A 21,824-nucleotide genomic window follows, 5' to 3' on the forward strand; every position below is an offset into this window, starting at 1 on the left:
AGATGCAGTGGTTCAGCAGTAATGTGAATGGGCAATAAAAGGCTCCCAGGGAAGTCGCCATGTATTTGAGCTTTTATTTTTAAGGAGAATTACATGAACAAGGAGTCTGTTCTGGGGGGCAGAGCACAAGCATGTGATTTCAGAGCAGTACCCTCTTGGACACACGCAGGCTGCCTCAGAATATGGCTACAAGAACTTGTGAGACGTCCATGCAAAGGCTTTAAAAACATGACAGTGTGAATATATCTGGCTGTTTGTAATGGCACGTAAATTAATTAGTTTTCTTTTGCAGTAGAAATCAGGTATCTGACCTCTTAAATCTTCTCTAAGATTCCCCTCTTAGAAATTTCAGTGAAAATGCTTTAAGAGGAAATAATGAAAAAAAAAGGAGACGATCAAGAGGGGAATGTGCCTACATTTCTGAGCTTAGAAATAAAACCAACTATGCCCAGGCGTGAGAGCACAGACAGAATAGGATTTTAGGCTGCTCAGGCTTGGTGAGGTGCTCAGTAATGCAAAGGAGCGGTTGATTCAAGACTTGCAGATAAAGATGAGAGGAGGGGAATCCACTCACTGGCAAGAGACAAGTCTTGTGCCAGTAATGAGATGGGGTGGAGAGAGGAGCTGCATAGAAAAGAGAGATGGGTGAAAGAATTGTTAAGAAAAGATCTATCTGTAGTAGCAAGGCTAAAACAAAGCACTACCATTTAAGCATCAGTTCAGAAGGGGCACAGCTATGCTTAAATTCCAGCCAGGAGCTAACAGTCCCAAAAACCCACAACCTTTTGGTTTTAGAAGAGAATTTAAGAGCTGGGTGACAAGAGAGGAGGACTGCTGACCTTTACTTTCTGAAGGGTTGCAAAATGAGTGTACAAGTGGTTATGGAGCTTGTTGGACAATACCCATTTGAGGACAACATTCTGCTGCGTTGCCTCAGAAAGGGGAATCCAGAACCCAAGCTGGTAGGTTGCCATCAAGGAATGATGAACTAGAGTGTGTTCAGCCATGACTATGGTAATGATGATGCTTAAGCAAGAAGGAAAGACATTGTGTGAAGTGCTGAGGAGCAGGCGGTGTCACCGGCACAAATGGCAATACCAGCGTTGTTATGTCAACACAGTGTTTGATGTCTGCGGCCATTGCAGAACTCTGGGAGGGAGAGAAGTTGTTTTCTTTGGGGTGGCCTCATCTTTCCCTGTTTTTTTGGTTTTTTTTTTAATTAATTTTAGGGATTGATGAGCCATTACATATCAAGCGGAGGAAAGTAATCAAACCAGGCTTTATACACAGTCCGTGGAAAAGCGCCTACATTAGACAACACAGGATTGATACCAACTGGCGGCGAGGAGAACTGAAATCGCCTAAGGTGAGTTTCTGAGCTCGGTGCATGGGGCCATGAACAAAGCAGGATCAACGCCTAGGTTATTTTTTTTTCTTTGGACAAGCCAGACTATCCATGCACAAAAAGCAATGGATCGTTACAGGAAAAAGAATAATTTGTATTTCAGCTTACCCTGGGTTTAAATTAATTTCTAAGCACCATATTAGCAAATGAAAATGTGATTCTTCATACGGCAGAATTCTTCACTGCTGTTCTAAAAATTTCTGTACAATTTGGTGAATCCCTATGCATACACCAGTGTCTCTGAGACAGACAATCTCAGAAACTTGATTGGAAGTACTTATCTTTAAAATTAAACATACAGACATACATATGTATGTGTTTGTAGAGCTGGGTCACGTCACAACATAAAAATAATGCACAACTATTCTGTGATTGTTTCATGCTTTATTTTTATACATATTCTTCTAAATTGAGCAGCACAAGACAATACCTTCATTCTGTGTTAAGATTTTGGGCGGCGTTATAATATTCTAATTCTTTAATGACATTGATATAAGTACAACTTTTCCAGTATGAAGATATAAAGCAATACGTCAAACCTTTTGTAAAATAAAATAGCAACTGTCTAATGAAACAGCAGTTGAACAAGCAGTCGGAAATGTGAAGAAAACCCATATTCATAGCCTTTTAAGGTTTTAAGGAAATTTGCTTGTTTTCTTCATTACTGTACAACAAAATAATAAAAATAAGGATGAAAAAATTCCCATGGAAAACCTGTGGCTGTATCCTGCTGTTTATTTGGCCATGACTTATGCATGTCTATGGCAACAGCTCTGTATTTCTTGCCTTGATACGCCACATCAAGTCATCTTGGAATTATTATTAAAATTACAGCCTCAGGCTTTGTCCAAATGCCGCTTTCATTTCAATGAACATCTTGAAAAGTGTTCAGATATCTTAAATAAAAAATTCCTCATTGTATGTATTCTGATAAGGATTTTTTTTGCCGTATTGCAGTAAAGTATACTGAATTGCAGTATTTTTCCCAAATCGAGCATTGAAAATCCCACGTCTATAAAGCAACATTCCAATCCACATTGCCAGCACATTAAATGAATCGCTTTTGTTTGTATTTAATTGAGTTGACAGTTTTCTAGGTTTTTTTACTTTGGTGCTGCTTGGCATTTAATAGATTACAATGCTTGATTGGCGAGGAGAAAAAAAGATATAGTCAGCCTTGACCACCAAAATACAAATATGCAGCAAATAATACAACCCCGTCCTTTTTGTTCAAGATAACAGCTCTTAAAAGGTAAAAGTAACTGAACTCCAAAATAATGAGATGGAATAACTGCAGAGGAACTGAGCAGTGTCCAGTTCCTAATTGAGCCGCTGTTATTGGTGATGTGCGCTCATGCTGACTGCAGTGTGCTGGCTGAGCAACACGGGATCGCTCTGCGGAGGAAGGAAAATACCTCCTTTGGTCCCAGCTGGCGGTAAATTAGACTCGACACACAGGATTAAGGGGGTCGCCTTATTATTGAAGCAAGTCTAGCATTTTATAGTTTATGAATCAGAAGAGGACTTTGTTTCTCCCGCGTCTCTCTGATCTCCTGTGTTGAATTGTGACTGTATGTTTTCGTGTTCTTTATCGCCAGGTGCTCAAGGGCCACGATGACCACGTGATCACTTGCCTTCAGTTCTGCGGGAACCGAATAGTGAGCGGCTCTGATGACAACACGCTGAAAGTGTGGTCAGCGGTGACAGGCAAGGTAAGGCGGGTATTTTGCTGAATTCCTTAGGAAATGAGCTACAGGTAGAGCACTGGTACTTCAAACGGAGCGCTTTGCAGCTGTCTGGTGCAGGAATCAGCAAATGCCCGGTAAACATGTGGGTCATTTTTGCCTACACAGAAACTAGTCTGGTTCAGAAAAGTCACTGTGATATGAAATTGCAATGCTGTTCCTCTTACCATTCGCATACATCTGTGTTCTCTTGGCAATTCTGCTATTCTTGAGGAGTCGTTTGTGACATGGATTCTAAAGAATTTGGACTGATCTGTTACTTTATCTTCCTTAAAGCTTAATTTAGCCTCTTTTGCCCCTCTGGATCTCACTTTCTCATTTGTCTTATAGCATTTTTTCTGGTGTTTTCAAGTTATTGAAATGGGGTGTTCATCCTACTGGCTCTGATTTCAAATAGTTTGTTTTTCTTTCTAAGCTACTATATTGCTGAGCCACCAAGAAAAAAAAATAACTTGCTTTAGGTTTAAATATTTCCTACTAAATTAGATCCAGCTCAGGCAGGAATTTAATAAGGTTCAATAATTTAATTCTGGCTTAGAGAAGCAAAACAATACATGCAATCAAAAAGACAGTACTGAACATTTCACTCATGTTAGAACATCACAGCTACTCAGCACCCAGGTTTTTTTGTTTTAAGGTGACTGACTGCCCATGCTCCAAGGATACAGAAGAGGCCTCAGGGAACCAGTACTTTTTCCTTCTAGACTAGTATTTTTTGTGCGTACTTGGCTTTGTTTTGATGAAAGACTTATGTGAACAACAGGACAGCTATTGAGGATAACATGTTTAAGATGTAAAAGGTATCCATGCTATAACGTTGAAGCTGAATGTATTAAGCATTCGTGTTTGCATACCTAGAAGATCCTTGATGGGCTTGGAAGTACAACTGTGGGGAAGAATAAAATTAAAAGCAATAGGCAGCCTCACCCTGCCTCTCTTGGCTTCCCTACAACAAACGGTCTAATGAAGGAACCCAGATTGAAATTTACATTTTTTTTTAATTGAAAAGAGCACCCTAAACTCAAATGAAAAATACTTTCTTTGTTCGTACTTCCGTCTCAAAAGCAAAATATTCCTTTAAATATATAGGAGCATGCCTTTACAGTTCCTGCTTAGTGATTTTTTGAAAGTAATTACAAAGCCTAGTGTGACTATTTACCCCAAACCAGAGAGCCAGAAATAGTATATGAAAGATGGAAGGGTGCTGTATCAGCCCTTGTGCTTACTGACACTGACACTGAAGAATTAATAAAATAAAACAACCCTAAAGGTTGGTTTGTGCAAATGAACATGACTAAATCATTCCCTTGACAGATGTAAAGCCCAAAATAAGGATTCTGTGTCCTTACTTCTTTAGAAGGATGATTTCTTAAAATATGAGCAAATCAGTTGAAATTTAAAAAAAAGCAAAACAGGAACTGTGAAAGTCAGTAACAGCTATGAATTGAAAAAGATGGATTTGCTAGCAGTGAATTAAGCCAGGAGCCAGGAACTGCAGAGGACTGCTAAAAAATGTTAAAGGACAAGAAATCTATGTACAGCAAAAAAAGCAAGGAGGTTAGAAATAACAGGATATTAACAACAGAAATTAGTATACTGTCACTGATGCAGAAAAAAAAAATAGTTATTTTGGTAGAAAATTCATGTGATGGAAATACACCATGCAGTGATAATACAACATTTCAGCAGAAACTCGCAGGATGTTAAACAACTACCAAAGTTCTGTTTTTCTTACTACAGTTGAGCCAGATAATCTGTATTTGATGACTTTTTCCTAAAGTAACCTGTGGGGGTAAATTTGGTGTTTTTTCAGAAGGTATGAGCACAAGGTCCACAGGATAGCCACACGGCTAAAATGCATCAATATTGATATGCAGTAAACTATAAGACACTATTTAGGATATGTTATCTTAGATAAAAAATACTGGACTACGTCAAGAGGAGTCAACTAACAGTTAAAGGAAGGCCATGGCAATTAATGCCACTTAGCATTAAGTTACAGAAAAAGAGATCATCAAACGGTCTTGACCTCTTTTCTCATGCAGTTACAGGTTTGACTGACAAAAAGAATAGTGCAGAAGTAGATGGCTATATGCACTGCAAGACTGTATCCCCATGACACGACAGAAGAAAATAGAGTAATGCAAAAATCAACATGGCACATATTTAAATAGGTTAGAAAGTGGGTAATTATAGAGATCATGTTGTTAATGTAAATGCAGAATCTTCATGGACCATCTTTCTGGAGGGGTCTTGCAAGGATCTCTTCTTGTCTGTGCTAATTAGCACTTATTGCTGCCTGGTGAGAAAGCACATACAGTCGTTATTCGTAAGGAGCGTAGGCTGAGAGACAGAGACGAGTCATTGTTCCAGGGTGACGGAGGCTTTAGAGAAGTGGGTATGAGCAAACACTGTCTGTGCGTGGTGAGAAATCCTGTTGTACGTTTGGGATCAAAGAAGGTAGGTAGCGCTTTTGTAGTGTGGGGTTCTCTCCCGGCCAACAGGAAAGTCTAAAAAAGGCTTGAAATGTGATTTTGCAATATTGATGCTGTAGGTACAGCTTACAGAATGTGAAGTTTCTTGGATAAACAAACAGAAAAACAGGAGTATATGGTTTATAGCTTAGTGGTAAAACTAGTAAGTGAATGTGCTCTCCAGTTCTAACATGGATGCTTCAAAAAGCTATTAGAAAACCTGCAGTGACTCAGAAAAATGGCAGGAAAATGACTCAAGGCTGCAAAACATGCCCTGTATTGAGAAACTTGGAAAGACATTTTAGTTTATCAAGGGAAAGATTACAGGGGGAATTCCTCATTGCTGAAGTACCAACAATGGACAGAGAAATTTGATGAGTATTTTCTAAAAGGTGGGATTTTTTAGTTCAGTCACAAAGCTGTCTCCAGGGGTCTTCTGGCTCTTGCTATGAGAGACTACTCTCACCTCCTAGATTACTTTTTCTTAAGTTCCATTTGACTCTGTCAAAAGGGTAACTAGGCAAAACGTTTCTTTCCAGTGTTTGAGAACCCTGGTTGGGCACACAGGCGGAGTCTGGTCATCACAGATGAGGGACAACATCATCATCAGTGGATCTACAGACCGAACATTGAAAGTCTGGAACGCTGAGACTGGCGAGTGTATCCACACCCTGTATGGACACACCTCTACTGTGCGCTGCATGCATCTCCACGAGAAGAGGTGAGGCTTTGTCCACAGCTACAGCCGCCGTTTGGCTGGCAGTACACACCTGTGCTCACAGAAAATGCCTGTTCAACTTGGGTACCTCATCCAGCACTGAGTGAAATACAAACCAGGCAAAGCATTCACTCTAAACTGCATCAATCAACACAAGGGAGGAGATGATTAATAGCAGAAAAGGCATAAGAGTGCTAATTAAAGAACAGAGAATTGAGTCACGTCCTTTATAAAGGCACAGTCTGTGTTATTTCAAAACTAATTCTTTGTTATGCTGTGATCCCACACTCCTTATAATTTCTCCTTTTTGTCAATGCTATGAACTTTTACTCATTTTACAGAATTACTTTCTGTCATCACTGCAGTATTTTATTAAAATTTTAACTGATTATATAATCATTTCTGCAATAGTAAACCATGCCTTGATTCAATGAACACTGGCAAAGCACTTTGACTTTGCTGTGGTATGGAGCTGGACAGTGCCTCTTCCTTGCATTTCTTCTTTTTTGAAGAATTATGAGGTGTTATTTTCATCAACTCCATTAATATTAATTCCTTCTCATTTCTGTTCTTGCCTAAAGCTTTTAAAAGTATAAACTGAAAAAATCAAGCAAAACAACAGTTACTTTATTAAAAGTAAAACTTCCAAAGATCTTTGTTTAATTGTTACAATAAGTTAACTCAGTCATTAAAACAGAATGCTCATAGCATTGGCTTAAGCTCAGCATAGTCATCATAAGGTTTCATAGTTAGATTCAACAGTCCCCATCATTTCTTACGGCATCATTTTGCTGTTCAGGAGTGAAGTGTCTTTCTAAATACTGATTGCTAACTATAGCAAATAGATGGATCATAAGGAGGCGAGTAGCACAAGGAAGAAAAATGCGCAAGTCATTTGCGACCCTGATTGAAATATCATGCCAAACCAGATCTTTGCTGGCTAGTGGACAATTGCTATCTAATGTCCCAAATTAAAACTCTTAACTGATTCATACCTGAGTCTAACTGTTTTAATACGTTTATGTCCAATGCTAAGTACAGGAGGGGTTTTCTTGTTCCTCCAGAGTGGTCAGTGGGTCACGAGATGCTACACTGAGAGTCTGGGACATAGAGACGGGCCAGTGTTTACACGTTCTGATGGGCCACGTAGCTGCAGTTCGGTGTGTTCAGTATGACGGCAGAAGGGTTGTAAGTGGTGCATATGATTTTATGGTCAAAGTGTGGGATCCGGAGACAGAGACCTGTCTGCACACGCTGCAAGGGCATACTAACAGAGTCTACTCATTACAGGTATGTGATTTTTATCTCCTGCTTTAGTTTCCTGAAGTAACACTGTAGGATGGTCTGTTTCACATTGTTTATTAAATTGTGGGTACCGACTCTAAAATTATACAGGCCACAAGAATGTAGAAGCATCTGTGGTATTTCCCTGTTCGATTTTGATACACTAGTTACACGTCTTAATTTAGAGACTAAGGTTTTTTTAGAGATTTTTTTTTTTAAAGCACACAATACAATAAAGCCCAAATCTCTATACCAGCAAGGTAAGTAGTTTTCTGGGTTATTGAGCTGTTTGGTTGGGGTTTCTTTGAAACCTTGCTTGTATTTTGGAGCTATGGTTTTGGTTTCCCAAAGAAGTTCCAGTGGTATTATTTGAAATAAATCAGATTATATAGTAATTGAAAATGCACTAAAAAACCCACTGTATTAATGTTCTGAATTATGCAGAACTATTTATCCTTAGTTTGTAGTTCTATCTTCCAGTTCTAAACTGTAATGCCGAGGAAGGCTGAACCTAAAATTTTAATACTCCAGTGTCAGTCTCCAGCCTTCTACGTCCTCTTCCCTGAGCAGAAGCCAGATCTACAACTGCAAGGCTTTGTCCACAGAGACATGTTCCTGTAGATGCAGATTATTGGAATCCTGCTCTGTGGCAAGGCTGGATTCCCCACCAGGCACCCAACTGACCAGCAGAACTGTGCTGGTAAAGATACACACAGACTCAAGTAGACTTTTCTTACCTTTTACTAACCCAAAAGATCATCATGTTCATTCAGAGAGTCAAAGCATCACTTCCAGGCGTTGAAAGGCGAAATAAATTAATTTCATGCTTGTGCCTGTTCTCACCACAATCTGGCAGGACTCGAAAAAGAAGTTTACAAAGACTGTTCAAATTCGGGAAATTGCATTCAGGTTGTAACTACTCTGGTTTGTGGCTCAGAAGGGGAAGCTTAGTGCTAGAAACATTCTTCATAAATGCTTTCACCATAAGGTATCACTTGCCATAATAGATTACATATGAACAAAATACCTAATTGATTTCCTTTCCCAAAATATGTGGTTAAATTTATCAAAAATCTCAAGCCCTTCTCTTAAATTCATATGCTGAGGAGGATTCTCTGGACAAGCAGCAAGTTAAAAATGCTGTACTACCTGCTTATCTCTTAAAAATATGCCAAAGGCTGGATTTCTTCGGGCGCAGTTTGGGAACAGTGTATGTTATTCTGCTTTATCTTCACCAGTGGCTCTTGTCTTTGCTTATTGAATATTCATGTCTCACTTGGCTACTGTAGTAATAATGCATCAAATAACTGGGTTTATGTTGCACACACTGATACTATTCACACCTTGTAAGTGAAACTTGGTATTCTAAAACAAATTTCTGAGGGGCAGGAGGCTACAGGTGCTTACAGTTTTAGGAAGTCTTGAAGTTTATAAACCATATGGAATACAACTAATTTGCAGGAGAGGGGGAGGCATTCCAACATTTCTTATGTCAGTCTGGTTTGGTTCTGTTTAGAAAAAAAAAAACACATTGTGTAGTATTTCCAGCCAGCCAGTCTGGTAGGCTACTTAGCACTCCTTGTCCTTTATCTGAACTCAAATTGTTCACATCATCTCTTTTGAAAGTAGGGTGCCCAAAACAGGATGCAAAATTCTAGTCAAAGTCTTATCAATGCTTAGGAGAAGTGAAAAGATATTTTACATGCCTTATATAGCATACCCCTATTTCAGATACTACAGTGTCTTTTTTTACTGTATTATTTTCCCCAGAAATGCAATGTAGACAGCAGATAAACAGTCTGTATGTGCCAGTTGCTCTGTACATTCTTTTGAACCGAGGTGCCATGCTCAACCAGGTTTGACTGTAGAGATCCAAGATGTCCAAGATGTTTCCTGCAGCTTTTATAAAAAGCAGCAGTCTCAGATAGTTGAGTTCCCTTAATTGGTTCTTTCGTCACCATTATTAGATACCAGTCAGTCCCCGTGGACAAGCAGTGTGGCACTGCCCTAGCTGTAACAAAGACTCTTGCCCAGCCATCCTTCTCCCTGGCTGCAGCTGCACCTTCATTCATCATTCCCTGCCAAGCTCAGGTCTTCACAATTTTCACTTGAATTTTACACTCTTTGCTTTGGATCAGTTCTACCATTTCAAATGTCACCTAAATCATAATGAAAGTACTAAATACCACACCCACCCCCCAAGCTCTTTCAACTGTCTCTGATAAAGCTGTGAATAAAGTTCTGAACAGGATGGTATCCCTGAGTCAAATTTGCCTCCTTCTTTGTGAAAATACAACCACGGCATCTGCTGTTTCACATGGCTTTTTACTCAGTCACAGAAAAAGCTCATATTGGTTAAGATCATTTTTCCACAAATCTGTTTGCTGCTACTTACTGCATTACTGAGGGCTTACAACCAGATTGATTATTTGTTAGTTCCTTCTAGAAACTGAAGTTCAGCTAGCCAAGCCGTAATTCCCCATCTCCCATCATCATCTCCTTCAATAAGAAACTAATTGTATTTATTTGCCATCTGAAACTTGTCTGTCTTCCATGAGTTCTCAAAGATCACAGCAGATGTCTCTGAGTTTGTATTAAAACAACTTGCCTTGTGTGGTTTTTTCCCCCCATTCCAGCAGAAGGTTGTACTCAGTTGACAGTGGTGTTTGTGCTGTGAGTCTGTGCTCCGAGGGCTGTGGACTGAAGCAAAAAAAGTTAAATATAATAGCTGGTCTCACTTGGTGCTTCCTTCCCACTAAGTATAAATAAGCTTTTTAATTTGGCCTGCCTCTTTGTTTTGTGGTTTGTTTTTTGTTTTTTGTTTGTTTTTTTTTTTTTGCATGTGTGGGGTTTTTTGTGGTGTTTGTTTGTTTGTTTTTTTTCCTTACCAAATAGTGTTTGATCATCCTTAATGGCTCTTGCTAGTTTTATCTTTTTTTGTGCCCTGCCTTTCTGATTTTTGGCCCAGCGTGCTCTTTTAAACACATCTATTGATCTAGTTTCTACTTTTTGTACAATTCCTTGTGTTTTACCCAAGTGGGTCTTGGTAATTTACTACACTTCCTATCTCTCCTTCACATGAGGACAGTTTGTGTCTTTAAGAAAGTGCCAACTCCCCTGAACTCTTCTTCCCCTCAGAGAATAGATATATAAAAACCTCATGGGAAGGAAGTCTCCATTTATTGAAGTATTCCTCCTTGAAGCCCACTGGTTTTATTCTACTACTCTTTCTTTTCCCTTCCTTTTTTGAGAATCCTGAACACTTACGTCATTGTCACTATCACTCAAGTTACTTTCCATCTTGAAATTCTCAACATGTTCAGTCCTCTTGGTCAGAAGTATCTCATCTCTTAGCTGGTTCCTCTCCATGGTCTACATATTTTTATACATATGTCCAGAAGAATCCAAGAAACTCTGGACATCTGTGGTAGCCTGTGTACTTTTCCCAACAATGACTACGAAGTTAAAGTTGCTTACTGCATACAATTATGACTATAAAATGGCTAAATCCAGTGTTTTTCAATTCCATTCCTTCAATTTTCCTGTGTTTTGGCTTTTGTGTTGATGATTCTAGATTAATGTTGTTGCCTTTCTCCAGCTTCAAGTCCCTCTGACTTGTGAAAAGCTTTGGCTTGTTAACATCTTTTTTAGGAAAGCAACGTTCTCTTACCATCACATGCTGCAGTACAGACAGGATTCTGTTGTGTTCAAGAGACCTGAATTATATTTAAAAGATCAGTGGTACAGAGTCTTTCTCCTCAAAGCCGTGTGCCTCACAGACCATCTCTTCAACACGAGTAGCACTCACCATGAATTGCCTGGTCTGATGCCAAATGTGGCCATCTCTCCTTGGACTGAATTCTTGCTTGGTCATGCAGTTTCTGAATATATATGTAGTATCTAATGTTGCAATTAGTGAATTAAATGCTTAATGGCCTTTGTAAGATCCTAGTGTAATTGTTTGTAATAGATTTGCCTTTCTTGTAGTTTGATGGTATCCATGTGGTGAGTGGATCTCTCGACACTTCCATCCGGGTTTGGGATGTGGAGACGGGCAACTGCATTCACACGCTGACAGGCCACCAGTCTCTCACCAGTGGAATGGAACTCAAGGACAATATACTCGTGTCTGGGAATGCCGATTCTACAGTCAAAATTTGGGACATTAAAACAGGACAATGTTTACAGACATTGCAAGGTGAGCTTAAACTACCTTCATGTAAATCAAACTGCCTGTGGTAATTACACTGCAGATTCACATTAAAAAAAAAAAACAAGCACAGACCACTTACAACTTAAATATTTTTCTGATGACAGCTGTATGATCTTTCTCTGAATTTGAAGAAGAAAATCTATTTAATCGAGTCTATTCAAATCATTTGCCTGTTATGAAAGGCAGATGGTCCGGACTGATAGCAATTTGCTACGGGTACATTAGCCTAATAGGCCACAGAAATATGGAGGAAATGACATCTCAAAACAGTCATTCAATGTATTTATTTAGGTGTCACTTGGATGTTTCCAAGCCTACTGATTAATTGCATCAGGAGGCAAAGTACACTGTCTGTTGCAATAAATCAAGAGAAATGAGTGGAAGATGTTTTCTTTCTTTCAGTAAGAAGAAAGATTTCCATTGTGGCAGTTGTCACTCAGGCATTGTGCACACAAACGTCGTTTTGTTTCCCCTCACAAAAACCATCTTAAGTTGTTCCTGTACATCATATGCAGCATCTCTGGCTGGAGCAGAAAATTAAATTTCACTGTGAAGCAAACTGCTGTTTTAACAGTATATATGTCAATATAGAACTGTCAGTATTTACTGATAATTGCTCAGTAACACTTCAGAGGGACTTGGAGACAAACACAGTGTTCATCTCATTCTGGATGGTTACGTTCATTTTCATGAATGTTCTGTCCATATGCACACTTGCCCCACTGGTTATATGCAACCAAATGAGATCACTGTACCACAGAAGGAAATACTGGGGGATTTTTCTATACCTGCATTTACTTTTTGAAAGCACAGCAAGGCTTCTGTGCCTCTTAATGCACAAAACCTGAGTTAATGCATCTAGTAAAAAAAGCTGTGTGCAGATAGCTAGGTATTTACTTTATATGCAGTGCTGACACTGCTTTCCAATGACAAATAAAAATGCTTTTGGTTTACTGTTACAGGTCCCAACAAGCATCAGAGTGCTGTGACCTGTTTACAGTTCAACAAGAACTTTGTAATTACCAGCTCAGATGATGGGACTGTAAAACTTTGGGACTTGAAAACGGGTGAATTTATCCGAAATCTAGTCACATTGGAGAGCGGGGGAAGTGGAGGCGTCGTGTGGCGGATCAGAGCTTCTAACACAAAGCTGGTGTGTGCAGTTGGAAGCCGCAATGGGACTGAGGAAACAAAGCTGCTGGTGTTGGACTTTGACGTGGATATGAAGTGAAGAGCAGAAAGATGAATTTGTCCAAACGTGTAGACGATGTTCTCCCTTCCCTCCCCCTGAAAAAAAAAAAAAAAGAAAAAAAAGAAAAAAAAAAAAAAAGAAAAAGGAAAAAAATCCATTGTCCTTGGTGGTGCAGGATGTTGGCTTGGGGCAACAGATCCTAAAGACCTACAGACTACAAAGGAGAAGACAAAGATGACAAACTAAAACTGACAAGAGAGGCATTTGCTGTCTCGTCACATAAAAAGGCTACACTTTTGACCGGGGCAGCTTTGCAAAAATACGACTTTGGAAATGAAACCAGGTGCAATTATTTCTTTACTTTCCTCCAAGTGCTCTTGGAGCAATTTGGAGGCGAAAAAAAAAAGTTACAGTTCTTGTTAACAGGTTATTTTACCACAAAGCTCTTGAAAGAAGCTGCCCAGGCAAGTCTGCTGGCGCAGCCCCTGGCCAGCGGGTCCCGGCAGCCCCTCCAAGCAACGCGCTCTCCCCCAGCCCCACTGGGGCAAGGGCTGGAGCGCACGCCCTCGAGCCGGCCCTTCCAACCTCTACCAGCAGTCACTGGTTGACTTTCAAAAACTAGAGAGCATCTGCAATGAAAACACAGAGTCCATTCCTGATGTGGAAAAGCTAAAATATTACTGTGAATTGTTTTGTACAGTTTTATCAGAGCTTTTTCTTTTTTTTTTCTTTAATTCCTCTTTTTTTTTTTTTTTGCCAACCATTGCCAATGTCAATCACAGTATTAGCCTCTGTTTAATCTACTTACTGTTGCTTCCATCTACACTCTTCAACGCATAAGTTGCTCTGAGGTGGCAAGTTGTCCTGGGTTTTGAGAGTCCTCTGATGGATTTAATTCGCAATGCTGGTGCTAGAAGTAGGTCTTCAATTACGGGATTGTTGTCCCACCCCTGTACTGTATTCCCAGTGGCCAAACTTATTTATGCTGCTAAATGAAAGAAAGAAAAGCAAATTATTTTTTTTTAATTTTTTTTCTGCTGTGACGTTTTAGTCCCAGACTGAATTCCAAATTTGCTCTAGTTTGGTTACAGAAAAAGACTTTTTGCCACTGAAACTTGAGCCAACTGTGCCTCTAAGAGGCTGAGAGTGGAAGAGTTTCAGACAATTAAGAGTGAAGTTTGCCTGCAAATAAAGAATTGAGTGTGTGTGCAAAGCTTATTTTCTTTTTTTCTGGGCAAAAATTAAAACACATTCCTTAGAACAAAGCTATTGCAGCCTGTTCTGTGGGGAAATTTTTCTTTGTGAGGGCTGTGGTGAATGGAATGAACATACATTAAAAAAAAACTGACAAAATTTTTAAAAAATATTATAAAATATAAAAATGAAAATAAAGTTGCTGGTCAGTCTTAGTGTTTTACAGTATTTGAGGAAAAAAAACAACAGCTGTTACAGTTATGGGAGGAACTGACAGAGCAAAAACTTCGGTTTTTGTAAACATGTCACATGAAACAAAATGAGAAAGGAAAGAGTCAAATGGTTTGCCTCATTCTCCAAGAGCCACAACTCAAGCTGAACTGTGAAAGTGGTTTAACACTGTATCCTAGGCGATCTTTTTTCCTCTTTTTTTTTTTGTTTTATTTATAGTCTGATTTAAAACAATCAGATTCCAGTTGGTTAATTTTAGTTATGTAACAACCTGACATGTTGGAGGAAAACAACCTTTAAAGGGATTGTGTCTATGGTTTGATTCACTTAGAAATTTTATTTTCTTATAACTTAAGTGCAATAAAATGTGTTTTTTCATGTTAGTTTGTCTTTTTTTTCCCCCATTTCTAGTTAACTTAATATGATATATCCTACAAAGGCTAAATTACGTCAAGTTGCTCATCTTACTGGTAGATGCTAAAATATGTCACAGGACGTTTTATGTAACACTTCCACGAACAGGTGCGCGAGTGTCCTCCCTTCAGTTCCCGTATGGGATTTGTCACGTGGGCTTCGAGAAACATGCAGGAAAGCCCATTAGCTTCCTGGCACTAGAATGTGGCAGGATTTGAATCTGGAGGGGTTGGTTATAAAAAGTTGCTCAAGTACATAAAATCTTCCGATAGCATCTTGTAACTGCATCTTAAATTGAAACCTGATGTTTATTATTTATGGATTTCAGTCAACTGATTGCAGTCTGACAGGAGAGAATAAATCCATAAATACAACCAAAATCAAAGTTGGCTTTGTAGGCGAGCTTGAAATAAAGCCTAATGAAGAAAGAATAAAACCCCACATCATTCCAACAGCAGTTTTATCAGTGCCCTGGAACCAAGGTAAGTCATCAGCTGTCTCAGAAACTCACCACTTGGGTAGCAGGTTTTCTCTCAGATCTCCTTGACCAGAAATGTTGTTCTCTTCTGTGCAGGAATCTTCTGTCAGGGCACAGCATTTACTTAGGACAGTTTTCCCTGTAGAAATCTCATTACAAAAAAAAAAAAAAAAAATACAGTAAAAGAGAAAATATGTGGATGGAGAAGAAAAATATTTATATAGTTACACCGTATCTTTGACTATGCTATTCAAATGCAGTTCCAATCCCTACATTATGCAAAACAAGCCATGCTGAAGGATCACGCTTCCATCTGGCCTCTGGAGATTAAAAAGCCATACAAAATGACTGAGCAGCTACAAATCGTAAAAATCTGTTCATTAAGTTGGTGTTTAAGGAAAAAAAAATTGCAGCAAGCACTAACATTAAAAAGCTATGATGGTCTCAGTATTTATATAAAAACAATTAAAAAGCTAATCCTCTCCCAAAATGAGAGTGAAGGATTGGCAGGACTTCATGTTAATCTGCTGAGGACGCTGGCCAGGACTCAGCCCCCCATGACAGAAGGTACGTCAGTCTGCACTGAACTACTTGTGAGAGGGGATGCAAATAGAAGGGTAAAAATATGAATATTTAATGCAGGGAACAGAGCAATAGCTTTTAAGATTATGTAATTTTCCTCCATGATGTGTAGAAATTGCAACAACATATTTTCAAAGAGCAAAGGCGCTGGCCTGACAGCACAGGAGAATGAGGGATTTCTGAGTAACATTGTGCTGGAGGGCAGGAATACAAATCGGGGCAGAAGAGTGAAATGACAGAAGAGGAAGACTAAGAAATCCCGATCAGTTCAAGCTGTGTTTAAGAACACTTTAAGCAGCCAATATGACCAGGAGCAAGATGTGCTTAACCTGAATTCAGAAGTTTTCCAGTTGATGATAGTGTTGGAATTGCACTATCTTGTGTTCAAATTAATGCAGAATAACTTCAAGCAAACCACATTTACAACTTCCTTCATCCCAGATTCAGGTTAAGAAAAAAATTATATTGGCTGCAAATAGCTGATAGACTGTCACAAGAAATACAAAAAACAACACAGCACTTAAAAATTAGGTTTTTTTAAAGGCTTTTTCCCCTTCAGTAAAACAGCTTCCCAAAGTTACTTGTGTTAGTGCTCTAAAGACTTTGATTTGTGAAAAGTCTCTTTAGGTTTGTAGGAGTTGATGTTGCTTATGAGACACTTGAACAACATAGCACAATAAGCAGAAATGTGTTAATTTATTAAACTGACAGCTTTTCAAATATGGGCCTGTAGTAAACACACCACTTGGAAGAAAATGTTGAAGCAGTTTTTCTTTACAGTCCCTTGATTACTCCCTCTATGTTGACACACTCAACATTACATAGTTCTCTTGGTATGAAGTCTCCAGTTTGGCAGCACATGCTCCAACTGAGACTGTTTAGGAAATGTCTTCATTTTGTGTAATTCAATGTTGATTTTAGGGTCGGTGGAGTAGATATTTTTTTAAATAAAGATATTTAAGAATACTAGTACAAGACTGTAACTGCTTTATGCTCTCAATACACAGGCAGTTATTGAATCTAGTGCCTTACTCATCGTAGGCTATGTCAAAATATCTGCAGCTATGCTAGAGAGGTAATTTTACTTGTGTTTCTGGCATCTTACCCTCTTGTTTTAATGCTGAGTCCCATTTTTTCTTTTTGTTTTAGGTCTAGAAAGAGCTTCCTCATTTTCTCCTGTATCTGAAGCAAAGTCAACAACATTAAAAGATTTTTTTTTTAAGGTATTACTCTTAGCAGACCTTGATTTTAGCTAGCAATAAGTCAGAACTAGTATTGCCATTTCCTCCAAGAGCCTGTTCCTACAGCCTCAATTTACTTACTCAAGAGAGAAGAGCAGACATTTAACAGCTGTGTCTGCACCAATTTGTAGCTCAGATCAGCAGCTCTCCCAAGAGAGGCCAGCACTGCCTTGAAGCCCACAAAGAGGGTTCCTTCAGCGTGTCACTAAATCTGGAGCAGCTTTCCAGGAGCATACCCCAGGCACTCCAGCAACCACTGGAGCACATGGGACCAAACCAGAGCTGCTCCAACATCTCAAAAATACATTGATGTGGACATTAGGTCCTCAGGACCAGCAAGTTGGTGCTACAGCTCTGCTCCCACAGCACTAATTGCTAGTGTGGGTATAACCTTCACCAAACCCTCTCCCACAGCAGCCCTGGCTCCTGATTCGTAATCAGGAACCAGTTCCCAACCAAACATCAGCAGCAAAAAAACAGAATCTTGCCTGTTACCATTATCGAGCTTTTGCCAGAGGAAAAAATGTTCGGATGCCTTCAGCTCTCTTTCAGTATGCTTATGGAAGAGGTTTTTTTATTAGCTTGCGGAATCAACTTTAAATATAAATCTGTCACTCCTATCAGCAAGTGAACACCTGTATCATTCAGAAAAAGAAATTCTATAATTAGATAAGCAAAACAACTAGATTATAATAATAAAAAAGAAAAACCTGCCAGTCACTGACCAAACAACTGTTAATTACTTTAAGGGTAATATTGAACCACTGAATCTTTAACAAAAGTGGGATTATTTTCTTTCCATCTCCTGCCACTTTATCTATAACCTTGATCCCTGATATGCAAAGGTACATGTGCCATGTGATGATGTTTAGTGTTTTATGATGGTTTATGAGGTTTGCGATCATACATGAAGTACATGATCTATATGATACACACCAGGTTTTTCAAACTTCATCTAAAAATGTTTTTTCAAACACCTCTTCAAGCATCAGCACAGGTTTATAAATACAACAGATGTTTTAGCAAAAGAGCTGTTCCAGATCCCTTCCGAGATAGACAGTCTGACAAAATAGGTGTCACCAAAAAGTTGGCAGGCAGTATGGGCCCCTGCTTCTTGCCCAGGCTGCCAGCTGGCCCCGCAGCCACAGCGGTACTTCAGAGACAAGCAATGGCGCGTTGTGCCACCATGAGTACGCACTGCTGAGGGGAAATGCTGCAGCTCTGCGTGACTGCAGCTGCCCAAGAACTGACAGCTTTATGCCCATTGCACTGCTCTAGCCTGGGTGGGACATGAGAGTCCTATAAGTAAGTGAGCTAGGACAGCATGTCCCCACCAACTAGAGATGGCAGAAATCATTAATCACAGAGGTTGCCACTCAAGAACTAGGCAGCACAGAAGAATCCAGTGGTGTTTCTTATCTACACACTGCAGAGGACAATGGAAAGTTGGCCAAAGGCATGCTCCAGCTCTCCTCCTCTATCCTCACCTCTGCCTTGCTTAGATCCAACTTCAGCTACCTGATCCCCACTCACAAGCTGGTTTGGTCCAACCCTACATGGCAGCAACAGTTTTGGTGAAAGATAAGTTGAGCTATTTGCCCTCTGCCCTCCTGTGCTGCTGGAATCTACACAGTGCTTTCTACCACTTTCTGCACGAGGACAGCACGATCTCAGTCCAACACAGAATGCTCCAAAGTAGTACATGAAGATGAGAAGACATTGCTCAGCCCAGAGTGAAAGATTTATCAGTGTTGCTAAAATGACTTCCATCCTGAGTCTAGACTCAAAACAATATCGTAGACCTAGTGCAATTTGGCAAGTTTCAAGTTGATTTCAATTCCTTATTTTTTTAGACACAAAGCTTTAATGCCACAAACCTCATCTGGCCTGGGTGTTTCCAAGGCCTGCAAAATAGGCACATCCTAAAAAGCTTCACAGTTTAAGCAGGATCATAAATCCTGTTGCCTATGTTGAGCTGGATTAATATTGACCTATGAAGTTCAGAGAAAAGCAGGCGCAATGAATTTGGGGCTTTTTCTATCCAAGAGATCATCACTGTAAGTCCTACAACAGCCAGTGTGGGGTATTTCATCACCCTCATCAACAAAACACAGGAATAAACTTTCTTTATGAAGCCTTTAGTCTAGTAATTGAGGACACGACCAACCATGTTAGCTCTGACTTGCATGACCTGTTAACCTTGGGCAGGTTGTCTGACGGGAAGATGAATGGAATGGCCCCGGCCTCCTCCTCCTCCTCCTCCTGTCTGGCTCCTCACATCAGCTGGCCAGATGTCGGAGGTGCAGGTTTCACAGGGTGCTCATGGTGCCCTCTTCCAGAGCGCTTTGTTCTTTTAATTTAAAACAGGAAACATGGAATGTAGAAAATCCAAAAACTTCAAAGGCGGTTTTCATTGCCAAAGGAGCTGCATTTCGACTCCACTTCAGTCTCTAGATTAAATATTCAAATCTGACAGTGTGGGAGGATGCTCACACCTTCGAGAGGATTGACAGTTTCTATGGGATAGAGGGATTTAGATTAGTTGGCTGTAAATATCAATGTGGCAAACTGAGCAGTACAACTGTTCTGAAATGGGAGTTTTATTTTGAGCTCGGTTTGAAATGAATTTCTAATAATACCACAGCTTTGCAGATACACAAACAATATAAAACATGTTTCCTTTACCCTGGTATACAGAAGATCTGAGTACTATACTTCCCTATCTTTCAAACTGTCATTTGCTTTTAAGTATCCTCATTGCTGATTTCAAATTTTCACATTATAGTTTGAAAAAAGGAAGAACTCAAGCTGCAGACTAGACAAGGCTCCAAAAACGTGCCTTCAGACAGTTTGCTGCTACTTGTCTAGTTGGTGTTTCTCCTGTCTGTTCTCAGTTGACAAGAGTGAATGTTACAATTAACTATTACAGCATACACATTTTCTCAAACAAACAAGTTTTACAGAAACATGTTATGTTGTTGCCCCCAGGGGAAAAGTTTCTTGATCTTTTTTCTGTTTGTGTTTCTATTGCCCATTTAGCACACACTTTAGGCAGGCACCGATGCCATCTTTACCATTCTGCTGACTACTGCCACGCTTCAAAAATACCCCATTTAATCCAAAACACCACAGTAACATGATGTTCCTTGTGTCTACCCCTCTGTCTCACACACACTTTCACATTACAAAACCAGATACCTGATCTGTCTCAATTCACCATTTCCCAGGCAGTCACCGGCAGAACCAGCTCGAGACCTCGCCATTTATCACTGTTGGCCATGGGGCTGAACAGGGACAACCCCAGGCAGAGGAGCAATCAGATGGAGGAACACTCTGTGCGAGGTATCACCAATGTGGCCATCTGTTAGTACAACCAAATGGGATACGGCTCCACTAAGCCCACAGGTCTCCAATTCGAGCTGAAAAATTCAAGATTACAGCCTATATTTTAAAAGGCTCAAACTGCATATTCATTTCTATACATTCATATTCACAACTTGAAACGCTTCTTGTTTCACATACTTGAAAAAAGACTTGGCGGCTACATCATCTTTCTGCTTTCTTCTATTTGCTTTCCTCATTTTCTCTTTTCTTTGACATTCGCACTTGAGCTTCCTTATGTTTCACTTCCTCCTTTGTCCTGTTCCCTATGTTTTTCTTTTAATGTTTATCATTCATGTCCCTATTTTTCACTTTTTTTAATCTTCCTCATCTTTCCCCATTTACAGACTTCTCCACTTACAGCTGCTATAGCCAGCTTCTCTCTTTGCCTTTGCCCAAAGATCTGAGTTGGTGAACTGGAGTCTTTTTCACTCCGCCCTACGGACATAAGATACAGAGGAGATACATAAGACAGATGAGTAGCAAATACTCACAAAAATTCATTTATTTGTCTGCTTCAAATCTAATGTTTTTCCATCTGCTGCCCACAAATGACTCAAATGGTCCAGCAGCAATAGGATCAGGCCCTCTAAGTACAGACTGGTCTATTATACCACTGATTTCACAAACAACTGAGGAACAAGCATTGCCTAATTCAGTACTCATCAAGCGTTCTTTCTTCTGTTTTCTACCAAAAGATAGTATTTTATTTACAAATCAAATGTTTTCTTGCTCCTTAAGAAATCCAGTGTGTAAAGGCACATTTGAAGACATTTCTTGTTACAAAATATGGGTGATACATGTTATTTTTTTAATCTGTGCAGAATTTGGAAGTTACTTTTGGTGACAAGTCTCTAGATGGATTCACCTCTGGACAGAAACAATCTTCCCAACAGATGCCTGGTTCATAAAGCTCTGTATAAATAGGAACTGGAGGCTATAAATGAACCTATATTCCAAGCCTAACAACAGCGGCTGATATTCCTTCCAGTGCTACCAACACAGCACAGCTGGGATAGCACGGTCTGTCAGGGTATGTTAAGAATAATATATAGACCATGTCTAAAACAATCTAGTGCACATTGCTCACTAATTCTTAATATGCAGTGACAGCATAAGCAATAAAAGCTCCAGAGCCAGCGTATAATGGGACTGTGTACTGGGTACACTACCCTGGCACTGGTGAAATTTAACTGTTCTAGTGACAATATATCCAATTGAAAAAAGCCAGGGACATCCAGCACTTCTCTGAGACTTGGCTTCTGCATACTG

The 21,824-nt window shown here is 39.6% G+C and overlaps 1 protein-coding gene and 2 long non-coding RNA genes across 6 annotated transcripts in view; 1 reads left to right on the forward strand and 2 right to left on the reverse strand.

Moving 5' to 3' along the window:
• The window catches only part of FBXW7 (F-box and WD repeat domain containing 7), a 173,401-nt gene extending 158,562 nt beyond the window's left edge, over positions 1 to 14,839 (forward strand). For all 3 annotated transcript variants that reach the window (XM_065836688.2, XM_065836691.2, XM_065836690.2), the window contains 6 exons: positions 1,230 to 1,366; positions 3,004 to 3,117; positions 6,164 to 6,345; positions 7,407 to 7,632; positions 11,614 to 11,824; positions 12,802 to 14,839. In XM_065836688.2, the coding sequence (XP_065692760.1) occupies positions 1,230 to 1,366; positions 3,004 to 3,117; positions 6,164 to 6,345; positions 7,407 to 7,632; positions 11,614 to 11,824; positions 12,802 to 13,070 (1,139 nt within the window). In that variant the 3' untranslated portion in view covers positions 13,071 to 14,839. The remainder of the gene's footprint in view (positions 1 to 1,229; positions 1,367 to 3,003; positions 3,118 to 6,163; positions 6,346 to 7,406; positions 7,633 to 11,613; positions 11,825 to 12,801) is intronic.
• Positions 6,206 to 13,120, reverse strand: LOC139827816 (uncharacterized). Of its 2 annotated transcripts, XR_011738826.1 has the most exons (3): positions 11,297 to 13,120; positions 8,364 to 10,326; positions 6,206 to 6,939 (listed from the first exon to the last, which is right to left on the reverse strand). It is a non-coding gene; the product is annotated as an uncharacterized lncRNA (long non-coding RNA). The 2 variants fall into 2 exon arrangements; XR_011738825.1 differs by lacking the exon at positions 6,206 to 6,939 and having other exon boundaries at positions 7,448 to 10,326.
• A 548-nt stretch (positions 14,840 to 15,387) lies between the features above and the next one.
• Positions 15,388 to 20,584, reverse strand: LOC139827815 (uncharacterized). The gene is made up of 5 exons (XR_011738824.1): positions 20,370 to 20,584; positions 19,339 to 19,687; positions 17,667 to 17,806; positions 17,036 to 17,112; positions 15,388 to 15,497 (listed from the first exon to the last, which is right to left on the reverse strand). It is a non-coding gene; the product is annotated as an uncharacterized lncRNA (long non-coding RNA).
• Positions 20,585 to 21,824: the final 1,240 nt, after the last annotated feature.

The sequence above is a fragment of the Patagioenas fasciata genome, chromosome 4 (assembly GCF_037038585.1).
Source record: "Patagioenas fasciata isolate bPatFas1 chromosome 4, bPatFas1.hap1, whole genome shotgun sequence".
Classification (NCBI taxonomy): domain Eukaryota; kingdom Metazoa; phylum Chordata; class Aves; order Columbiformes; family Columbidae; genus Patagioenas; species Patagioenas fasciata.